This window comes from Eufriesea mexicana, unplaced genomic scaffold, assembly GCF_001483705.2.
Source record: "Eufriesea mexicana isolate 0111107269 unplaced genomic scaffold, ASM148370v2 scaffold1623, whole genome shotgun sequence".
In the NCBI taxonomy this organism is placed as follows: domain Eukaryota; kingdom Metazoa; phylum Arthropoda; class Insecta; order Hymenoptera; family Apidae; genus Eufriesea; species Eufriesea mexicana.
The window spans coordinates 839,219-851,174 of NW_016909734.1; the positions used below are offsets into that span (position 1 = coordinate 839,219).

Here is an 11,956-nt window from a genome sequence, read left to right on the forward strand (position 1 = left end):
CTGCACGGTGACACAGAATTTCTCAGCGCATTCCGGCCGCGCGGAATCGCGGCCCTTTCTCGTGGCGGAGAACGCGAGCCTGCTCGCGCCGTGGCTATTTTTCGCGCGCTCGCAGCTCCGTGCATTCTGTCCCGATCCGCGCTGAATCGAGTCGAGTGGAATCGAGTGGAGTCGAGTGAAGTCGAGTCGAGATCCCGAGATCGATCGCCACCGACCCGGCGATCTCGAACGGTATAGGCGAATGAAAGACGAGGGGCAAGGGGGAGGAAAGGCGAGTAAAAGGAGAACGGGGGGAGAGAGATGAAGAGAAAGCCGCAATTCACGACCACCCCGAGGACGCGCCGATCCTACGAGATTCGACACGATGCGCCGTGACGCGACGGCCATTTTTTACTGGCCCACTCTCCGAACGGCGCGAAATTGGTAATTAATCCCATCGTCTTTGTTGCATCCAGAAAGAATCGATTCCGCTGCGTAACGCAGCAATTTCAGGCCGCATTAAATGTGCCCCGTGTGTGGACGATGCAGAATGTTAATTAAACCGAGTTGCTGTCTCATTCGGCCGCGTAACGCCACCCTGGCGAGCGCGCGCATCTGTCACCGGTCAATCGTGCGAGCCACGAAAACCGACCACCGGTTCCCGCAGGATCGGCTAGACCAGGTTCCTTCGCGTCTACCCTGCGTCGGGATAACGCAACGCTTTCGACGCATACGGGCCCTCTCCCCCCAATTTCCGTCCCCCTTGCGGCAGTCAAATTCTTCGCCGGTTAAAAGTTGCCGGAACATTCGTTAGAAAGTTGAAAAAGCAAGCAGACGCTGTCTGTCAGCGCGGATGCTCGCGATAACGCCGCAAAGTGCCGTTTGGTCGATACCGTACCTTGCGATTCCGCGTTTTAAATTCCCCTTGACACCGAAACTCGCGCCCGCGCGTCAATTTTCGGCGAAAAACACGCTCACGGAAAGGTTATGCACCCCGAATGAAAAATAAAGTTAGACGTCGCGTCAGGCTTCTCGCTCGGCGTGCCAAAAGGATCCGAGTAGCGCGGCGATAACGAGACGCCTAATCGACGTATATACCACGAATTTGACGTGTCCGATCGATCCAGCCCACGTTTGGCCAAGATGGCCGCCGGTGTTCAATATTTATCGAAGGGCTTACAGCGCCATCCGGATACTTTTCGCGTTTCATTATCTCGGCAATCGTATCGCGGCGCTGGCCAGGACGTTACACGCCGATAAGACCGTTCAGGGGTAACTCGCCACCGCCCTGCTGGTCGTCAGTTGCCCGACGGACTCGCCACCCGCGACTTCGCCAATCTACTCGCTGCGCAAGCACGCTTGGTAGGTGCCAAAAATTCCCACCTCCTCCTTCGTCATTCCCACTTTTCTTATTCTCTCGCGATCCACGGACTGTACGTCGGCTCGTAGACCGATAAACGATCCCGTGCTCGCGGTGCCAAGCTTGGATCGATCCAAGAACGATCGAGCAGCTTCGAGATTAATCTACCCGACGCGCGTTCTTCGCGGAATTTTCGCGACTATCGTGGATGGACGACTCGTTTCTCGCATGCGTCAACGGTATCATCGATGGATATGGCGCGTGGCCTAATCGGACGCATCCGCCCACGGGGAAAGTCTGACGTGCGTTAAAGAATCGTAGCGATAATAATTTTCGCGGGCGGATCCGTGACGCACTGGCGAATCGGCGGCCGTCACAGGGGTCTCCGCGAGGATCGGTGTCGTCACGAGCTATCCGCGTCGAAATCGCGGCGGTGACGACGGGACGAGTCGGTGTGCGTGCTACACCAGGTACATATACGCGATCGCGGCATGTGCACCGACATAGCTGCAGTTCGTTCGCCTACGAGTGTCGTATCGTACCCTCGTAAACATTTATAGAGCTGGTTTCTATTCTCCTTCTCCTACGGCACTGCGTTTCGTTTCCACGCTGGACGCGCTCATTGTCGCGAGAAACGACTACTATGCGAGCCTTCGCGGAAAGTTAACCGGGCGGGGACCGATCTTCGTCATCGACCAGCCTCGCGCAGCGGACTGTGACGCGGGGTCACTATCCTGTGGCCCAAACGACGATTTTCACGAATCACCTAGGAATAACTAGGGGAAGTTAACCCTTTGACTAAGGCAGACTTTGAAACGCATCGGTCGCACCATACGGTAGGAATCCATTTGCAATGTACACCAAATTCGGTGGAACTTTTCGTTAGGTGTGCATTTCTAAGCAATTATTGTATATTCAAATATTACCGTATTAAAACTTTATTTGTGTTTTTTTATTTTGCAGTAAATTGTTACTGTGCGTATTTAGGATTTAACAGGCGTAGAAATTTTTGAGCGTCTTTAGACGCCCATAGCAGTAGTCAAAGGGTTGAAGACGCTTATGGACCAGGTGTGGATGACGCTGGTCGCGAGTGACGTAGACCACCCGTCGAAGTATCGCGCGTATATTTAATTCGAGAGACGTCGTGACGCGAAATCAGTCTGGTTTGTTCGCGGTATCGTCGCGGAAACGATTTTTGGCAAATCCTCGTGCTAGGGCTACGATTCTTCGCGAGCATTTGTCGCCGAGAACTCGGAGTTTTCCTCGGTTCGGAAACCGGACACTGGGTGGTCGCCAACTGCACCCATCTCGGACTCACCTCCCGCTGCATAATAATCACCGTGCTCTCGAACGGTCTCGCGGGAGACGTGGTTGCGCTCGCTCCCGGCGTGGAAACGAATTTCACGCTGACTCGCCGCGCTGATCGGGACCCAAGTGCGCGTGACAAAGCGACGAGAATCGGGACGCGGTTCCCGAGGGAACATCGAGGATCACCCCCCGACGAGAGGTCGCGCGACATCTCGAGCAATGTCCTGCCAGAGACAGCGGAGCGTAGCGTCGCATTTCCTGAGGAGCACCAGAAGACTGATCACGGTAAGCTGTGTCGCTTGCGTGTCTTGCCGAATGGGGAATGAAATTTCGTGCAACCTCTGCCCGTGTAATTCGGAGATGCTTCGCGGAATTTTCCTACGGTCTCTGCCGTTTCGGCGAACGACTACGAAACGGACAATTGATTCCTCTTTATTGCCCTCTTCGGACATTCTCCCCGTTCGCTCGCGTTCCTTGGCATGACATAGCGTAGGAACGCAGATATATATCTGCGTTTCTCGGCCGTTGGCAATTGGCCCAGTTACTAATGTACATCGGCAAACGAATGACGCGTGTCTTTTCTTCACGTGATGCTGCGCCAGTGACGCAACGCTCGCATATAACCGTAACATGTGAAACAATGAGAAAGATTCACGCTGCGCAGTCTAAACAAGCCCCGGCTGTTCGTCTCGTAGTTTGCATTTATCTAACCGCTCCCTCGAGCAGATAAAAACCTCCTGTCTACGCGGTTTAGACGCGTGTGAAAGCAACGAGGAATTATCTGGATTAAAAGACGCGTCGCGGATTTTTGTGACATCAACATTGCGAACCTTGACACTTCGTCAAGGGTGAAGTTATCCCTTGACCCTCCGACGAGGAACTTTTTTAATTTTAATTTTTCTTTCGCAAAGTTAAGCCTTTAGCTACTATGGGTGACTGTAGTCATCGGCTAGGAGACGCCATTTACGCACGGCGGGTGACTATAGTCACAAAAATTGAGTCGAAAATCAAAAAAGACTGTTACTGTTCCACTTAGCTTTCTTTGCAAAGAATTGCAAGCTCAATTGCGATGATGGGTTTTTCCTTTTCTTTTTTCTTTTTCTTCAAAAGACTTGGCCCCCAAAAGATACTAAAGACTGCACGATCGTAATGTTCCATCTTTGACACGAAAGAGTTAACATATTTATGAAATTCCAAATTATTATATTCGCGTAGATTTTATATAAGTGCTGCCCCACTGCATGGGATCGTGTTTTCCTATCGTTACCGGCGATATGCGGAAAATACCGAGTCCACGTCTGACATGTCCGTATGCCAGCGCTAGGGGTTAATTTAGACAATTACAGTACAACGTTTCGAAGACGAGCCAAATCGTGTCAACTCTGACTATTCGACCAATCACCGCGAATATTCTAGTAACAGAGCCATCGTCCACGTTTCAGGAATCGCCATAGCGATGCCGTCCATGACGAGACGCTCCGGAGCTACCCCTGTCAAAACTTCCAAGTTAACCTCTAACACGTTGAGCTCGGCGTCGGTCTGTGGGACCGACAGTATCAAAGTTAAAAAATAAACGTAGTAATTTTAATTACTATGTTTTAATTACCATGGCGGAGAAACGCTCTAAACAAAAATATGGTTTGCTTTTGCATGTATCGCAAAACGTGACGACCCTTTTAGTCAAACTTTTGGCTGTCTTGCGTCCGAATAGCGTCGAATTTTTGTCGTAACATTGGAAAGGACAGCAATATTTTATCTTTTTGCATTCGGCGATATTTTTAAAACGGTAAATAAGAAATTCGTACAGAAATTGAGACATAGAATTATTTTACTTCGACATTCTACGTATCGTTGGATAATTTTAAATTTGATATATTAATTAACATCGATTTTTAGAATCTAATTAAATTGCTACTGAGGGTCGCTTCTCGAGTGCAAAAGGTTAACTCTTTGCGGCAAGGATAGAAATTTTATTGCGTTTTAAATGAAACAAAATTGGTATATTTTTACTAATAGAGGAATCACATAACGTAAAAACATAAAGAAATAATAATTTAATTGAATTTGTCGTTATAGGGTGGGACTCAAATAGTCCCAACATCTCATATTGAATATTGCCAACACAAGCGAATACATTTATAACATTTATTGAAGATATTACCAACTGTTTTACGCACATAAGACGAAGTATAAACCTATGCGCATGCAGCTACTGCAGTATTTCCACCATGCATTATGGTGCGTCGAAAAGCTGTGACACTTTTAACCCTGTGCACTCGAGAGGCGACTCTCAGTCGCCATTTAATCAGATCCTAATTATCGATGTTAATTAATATATTAAATTTAAAATTACTCAACGATGCCTGAAATATCGAAGTAAAATAATTCTACCTCTTAATTTGCATACAGTTTGTTATTTACTTAAAATAATTTAATAATGTAATGTAATATAATATGTAAAAAAATATCGTCGACTTTATGGCAGAAACTCTTCGAATTACTATATTCCTGTAACGAAAAAATCGCCAAGTGCAAGGGGATAATCCGAGCGTGTGTCAAAGAGTTAACTGTCGAATGACGAAGTCAACGATCATGTATAGCACGTGATCGCATCGCGATCTAGCCACGAGTACGACGGTAAACAATGAAACGCGCAGGCAATAAACTCGGCGTGGTTTATCCGCGAGATACGGATACGTTGAGCTGGAAACCGGGCAGAAAGAATCCGCCTGAAATACCATCGCCACGATCGCGATTAGATCGCGCCTACGTCGTTCGCTATCGGGGAAAAATCCAGTTCTCGCTAAGTGCTTCGCGACCCTTTATCTGTTCAACCGGCGCATTATCTGCAAACAAACAGCGCAGATACGCGGCAGCTCGTTTCCCGCGAAAACGGCGCGAGATTCGGGCCTGGATTGATCGATTTGCGAGCGTGTTCGCGGCGGCGTGAGCAACCCCGAGACCGGCAAGACACGCGCCATTGTCCCTCCCTTGTCGTCGTTGGCACGCTGCCCGATCGCCGATGTACGACGTAGGCGAATAAATCAGCCGCGTGTCGTTTCTTCGCGTGACGATCAGCCGCGTGACGTCACGACGGACGTAGACAGGTATTTTCCGGCCAGCCATCGGGACCAAACTCGCAAATATAGCCGCGGCACTGGGTCGGTCCATTCTCGAATTTCGCTCCCGTGACGCGACATTGCGAGATTCAGACCTGATCGATTCTCTGCGATTGTCGCGGTGTGCGTGTTTTACGTATTGCCCTCGTTAACGTATTATTGACCGATGACGAGTTAACCCTTTGACAGCCACCATTTTGAAATGACGCGTTTTTCGGACGCCAGGGGAGTGCACCGCTGGATGCAAGATTTGTTCTAATAAAAATTTGTAATTGTTCAATGGGGCACTTTTTATTTCAAAGTATCTTCTAATTAGCGGTTATATTCGAAATGCACTAACTGTCAATTTTCATTCAATGTAGTTCAAGTGACTGGTCATATATGACCGACATGGCAGTCAAAGTGTTAACCCATTTGCATCCAAGCGCGGAATAATCCGCGAGACCGCGACTGTCTCTTATCACTGAGCGCGGAATAATCCGCGAGCCCGTGACTGTCCTCTATCACCGAGCGCGGAATAATCCGCGGACTGTGTCTTTCTTTCATCATCTGTCGCTGAATATTTTTCTTCGTCATCCTTGCACTCTGTCTTGTTTCACTTGCATTCGGCTCTGTCATAAACATCCCTTACATTCGATCTTCTTGCACCCGGTCACTTTCGTTCTAAACCCAAACACTTGTCATTCTTTCAGAGTCATACTTATTCCTTTTCTACACTATTGTACACAGTTTAAGGCTAGTCCAATTTTACAATTCCATGACAACGCTAATACTCTGATAGTGACTCTGACGCTCTGACCAGGAGCTCTAACTCTTTACATACACTGGATATCACTCTGGACATTCGAGCCCAACCCGAGGTCGCTATTTATTATCCTTTATTTTCGAGGAATGGTCCAGGGATTTTCATGCAATACGTTAGAATTAAGATCACACATTCATTCGTCTCATTTTCGCTGTTGACCCCTAAAAATATTTTACACAAGCTTGCATATAATAAAGTTTCTACTAGGTTGGTACTAGATGTAAATTCAAAATATGTCGTAAATGGTTTATAATTAACGTTTATCCTTACCTGGGTAAAGGTGAAACGCGAACTTTGGCACCCTTGGACCGCAACTGCGTCGCTGCTCTGACGGCCAGCCGCGGATTTAATCAGGCGCCATTTAATTTGCCACGGTAAGCGCCGATCGAGCATCCGGATGGCAATTACGACGATCATCGTGATCGTTGAAGGCCAACTAGGCGACGGTTATTAGGACGCACTGACAGCTCCGTCTGCGAGCCGATTATGCGTCCTTCCAATTGCTGGAAATCGTCGTCCGGATTGTAAACAACGCGATCGTTACGCGCGTTACCTCGGACAGCGTTGAGCAACGGTGTCGAACACGCGGTACACGAGACCTTGGAACGTGGTGGACCACAGTTTCCAATTGGTTTAACCCCTTGTACTACCAGTTAATTCGAGAAACTCGTGCGTTGGAAAGGTATTTAATTCGGTCACCGTGTATCCGTAATCTGGTCAAATAACCGGTGAGTGAGAAAAGGAGAGGAAAATTTGTAGAAATTCATCGTACGTGTAATAAATTAGAGGAAAAAGCAGGAAGACGAGTGAGTATAGAGATAGCATCGAATGCAGAATTTCTAATGGTAAAATTTTATTCGTCTTCCTGCAGTTGGACATGAGAATTATGATACTCTATGCGGTCGTTATTTTATATTTAATTTTTCGAAAATACGCGAATAACGTCTTCCTCGGTGGCCAATTCTGCTTCGTTGATAGATTCCTCGCGTGGTCCATGTGACTTTGCGAAACTGCGTTTCGTGGCCCACGTCTCTGCGTAAGTTTGTCACCGCTGACGTAGAATCGCGGGGAATAGATCGGAACTGCGAACTCACCCCGAATTCTCCGATCTAATATTAGAGAATGGCGTCAGTAGTAAAAAATTGGAAATATAATTATAGCCGTGCGAAGATGGAATGGACCGTGGAATTATCGCGTTTTTCGAAGCGCGGCCATTCGGCTCCGGCGTTGTACGTCACCGGTGAACTACGGCACGCGCGATATCGCCGATCGATCTGCAATTGCGCCGAACGCACCGATACGGCGGTAATCGCGCATGCGATCGGAAAAAACGCCAGTACCGACGTTACGCGCGGAAGACTTTTAATCGCGAGACCGAGATGGCAGATTATGTAACGGCAGGTGATAACCTCGGTGTTTTGTCGCGTCTTCGCCAACCGAGCGCCACTTCCATGGCCGAGGAGGCACCCGGAGCCCTGAGAGGCTGCTCGATCCAGGGATCGATTAATTTTATTTATTACACCGGCGATTTGGATCGCTCGCGGTTTAATACTTTCACTGCCATGCATTTTTATACGGTACGTTCCAGGGGGCACGATAAAATTTCCATTATTCTTAGGATATAATTAGGATGAATTATTAAACAATATGACAAAGGAGAAAATGGTGGAAATTATTAATGCTTTGTATTTATTTATGGTATTCAAATTTTTAAAATATGGACAGAATAAAACTATTGGGATTATGGATAATAAGAAATAACTATCGTTCTTTATCATTATTTTTATTATATTCTTAGAAAGGTATGTCTTCTGTATTCTAATTGTACATAGGGACAGACAAAATTAGAGTGATGAAAAGGGTATGCAATTGCAGCTCGTCCTGGTCCCCTAATTTTTATCTACAGCGTGAAATAAACGCCTTACGCGTTCCTCCATATCTATTTCTCCTAAAGGATTGATTTAAATATGAACTTCCACTTTGCTCATTTTCAGATTTACAATTTTCCTCGTCTGAACTCGCTTCAATTATGTTTCGAATTCTTTCCAATAATTGTCTCACTGACCAATCGGGTCATGCAAGTGCTCACGCCGAAACCAAACACATATTCAGATTCAGATAAATAAAACTATAACTTGAGAAATGTATCTGAGTCCAGAACCAAGCTTTTACTTGAAGAACTGCAAAGAAATAAATTTCGCAAGGGGTCAAATGACCCCCTGTGATACATAAGGTAAAAAATAAATTAATAAAAAAACGGGAAGCGAGAAATTAAATAATCGGATAATATAAGAACTTGCAGAAAATCATATGAACAAAAGAAGTAACAATAAACGTACAATTCTAAAGTAAATTTTAAAATGGGTCATTTAACCTCGCTTGCTACATTTAGTGTTAAAACGTATTTTATTTTCAACAAAAACAAATATAAATTTAAAAAATTGGTATCACTGGACACCCACGACCACCATGGCTCCACTGAGCAGTCAAACGCCGGTCACTGATGACCACTATGGCAGTCAACGTGTTAAACGCTCGACTACGTAATCAGCTTTACGAGTCCGCGTCCAAAGAACAAGAGAGAGAGGGAGATAGCGGAGTACTAGCTTCTAGATACAGTCGTTCATTGTTCCAAACGGCATTATTCATCCCGTCATTTAGGTAAACAACGTCGGTAATTATTTGCCAGACGTCATTCCAAGTACAAAGTTTCCAGCAGGTTACGTCGTTGATGTAACACCGGGGATCGTTCACTTTCATTGGGCCCGATTACGTCCACGGTCGAGGCTACACGTGTGCGTGTTCGTTCGGAAATTAACAAAAACCCGCGGCGCCTCGCAGCTGTGTTTTCAGCTGGATTTGCTAGCTGCTAGCGTCGACGAGCGCTCATCTACGCGGCGGCGTTTCATCGCGTATTTTCGCCGATTGTCCGGCAATTAGACGCACTCGCTTCGCGAAACTCCGTTCCGCTGATAACGCCGATCTCGGGGAACGGGGGATCAGCGTGTTTGCGAAAACAGTCGAAAGCAGATCCGAGCTGGCGATTAGCATCGCGATTAAACGCCGCGCAATGCAAACGAACGAGGTACGAGGCGTGCAGCCTGACGATTATGTAACGACAATTGGACGAAACGCGAGGAACACATGCGAATCCGCGATTCTTGATTTACCTACCGGCTCGTTCGCAGATCTCGGCAATTCGGTCAGGGTTAATCGGATGTCCTTCGAGAAATTTTCCACGGACCGTGGTTCACGCGGATCTCGGAAGGGCCTCTGTTGACAGGACAACGTTATACATTGTCACTTTTGTTTTGGCTGTTTGAGTGCCAGGGGTCTTGGCTGTTCCCTGTCAAAAAGTGCCAAGGAGTGTTATTGCGCTGTTTTCTGCTTGTTGCGGTCCCAAAATTGAGGTTCTAAGTTAAGTGGAGGATTGTTTATGTCCTTATTGACAGCGTCGTTGATGGAATCTTCGTTGTTTCGGGGGTTCCTACAGTGCTGCCACCCTTGGTCGTTGTAGTCGCAGGAGCTCAGCGAGGTCGCAGGATCCTCGATGTAGAGGTGGTGTTAGAAAGGATGAAAGGAAAATGAAGAGATGCGTTTGGTCCTGGGCTTGCTAGTGGACTCTCATCAGTAAGGCTAGCTAGCAAGGCCCTGTCTTAGGCGGGGATACTTAGGTCACACTTAGGTAGTACATAGGAACTTCTATTTAATCACTTATGCTGGAAAGACGTGCCACACACGTCATAATGTTTTTGTCGCAGAATCGCCAACGACGTGATACACACGTCGTCAGGCAATTGTCACAGAAACACTGGACCACACTGTCACACGCGTCTGTGAATTTCTTGTCAGCTCAAGTGGTTAAGGGAGATCGAGAATTCACTGAGGACTTGCGAGAAAGTCCTCCTAATCTGCTTGAAGTTGGAATCTAACTAGTGGCAAGGGTGAGAATGATGGTTGTTACAGAGTGTTCGGGTCGCAATACTGCTCATATCCGATAAGTTATAATTCTGTCAATTCGTTGTTTATAAGAATAAGAAGGCGTACACTTACAAAGTATAATATTGCTCCAATTTTGTTTTAATTTGCCTAAAAGGGAACGGTAGCTATAAAGTCGCGCATTGACAGGAACGAAACTTGTCACGATTGTAGGCTTGACAGTCTAGAGCGTTGACACTTTTCGAGCGAAACTGAAACGCACAATCGCCTCTTGGCAATTCGATCAAACGTTTAAAACGTCTTCTACGTTTAGAATCGATATAAAACAGTTGACAGCTGTAAGAGGCCAAGCGTTTATTCTTTTTTGACACTAAATGGATCAATTGCGCGTTATTCCGCGCCGCGATGGGACGAAACGGGTCGAACTTTATTTCTACCATGGTCCCAGATGTCGGACTATAATTGTACCATATTTCATATTTTTTCTATCCCAAATTAAACTTCAGACTTTTAATATTTCGCTGAATACCTGTACGCAGTGTCTTTTAACCTCGGAGTAATTCCACAACAGCCTCGAAAACGCGCGAATTCTCCCAACTTTCGATCGTTCCTCGAGATTTCGAACATCCATTCGTAACATTGGTCGTTCCACCCCCGCGGGCCCCTTTCCCGGACGGAAAGGAATGCATAATTCATCGAACAGCGCGATGCGACCCGCTAAATTCGTAGTAACAACGTGCATAGGTGGTACAGAGGCGATTCGCAAGTTTACCCGAGGTTATCAAACGTTTGCGTCGGGCAAACGCCATGAATACGCGTCGGCAAGTGTTCGCGCCAACCCCTGGACGCGTCGCGACGTCCAGGCAGCCACCCCCGTGCGCGGCCAGCGCACGTGAGTCCGCTTGTTAAGCGCGCGATACGCGTGCGACGCGCGCGTAATTTATGCCGTCCGAGATATTGCCGCGAAGCGGAGAACACGACCAGTCTTGGGAAACGAGCGAAAGAAGGAACATTTGTTCCGAGCTGAGTTATCGAGCAGCTTCTCCTATGAATCTCCATTTCCTCGTCGCGTTTGTTGCAACTCCGTGGAGACCAGCTTCCTTTCTTTTTCGTAGCTCGTGTTACGGTCAATCCGTAATTACGGACGATCGTGAGACTATAATTAACGCTTCTCTTGCTCGGGCCTTTATTACGCTGGATCGCAGGATCGGAAAAACTCGCGAGGAACGCGCGTGTTTATTTCCATCATCGACTGCCGTGACGTGACGCGAGGAGGACTGTAAAACGGAGGCAGAAACGACACGGTCTATTTTCATCGCGAGCGTAACGAGACAGGACGCGCAGGAGTGCCGAGAAAAGACACGATCGCGACGAGGAAAATCGGTCTCGAAAATAATCCAGCGTGAACTGGCCGCGAGCGTGTAACTGCCAGGATGGACGGAAAGA

General features: G+C 47.2%; 1 protein-coding gene across 2 annotated transcripts in view; it reads left to right on the top strand.

Moving 5' to 3' along the window:
- Positions 1-11,956, top strand: part of Pdk1 (Phosphoinositide-dependent kinase 1) — a 423,846-nt gene that overhangs the window by 373,945 nt on the left and 37,945 nt on the right. The window contains exon 1 of one of the 2 annotated variants that reach the window (XM_017901521.1): positions 2,515-2,932. The exons of the other annotated variant lie outside the window; for it this stretch is intronic. Within the exon in view, the coding sequence (XP_017757010.1) occupies positions 2,867-2,932 (66 nt within the window). The 5' untranslated portion in view covers positions 2,515-2,866. Of the gene's footprint in view, positions 1-2,514; positions 2,933-11,956 lie in introns of those variants that run through there. 2 annotated transcript variants of the gene reach the window in all.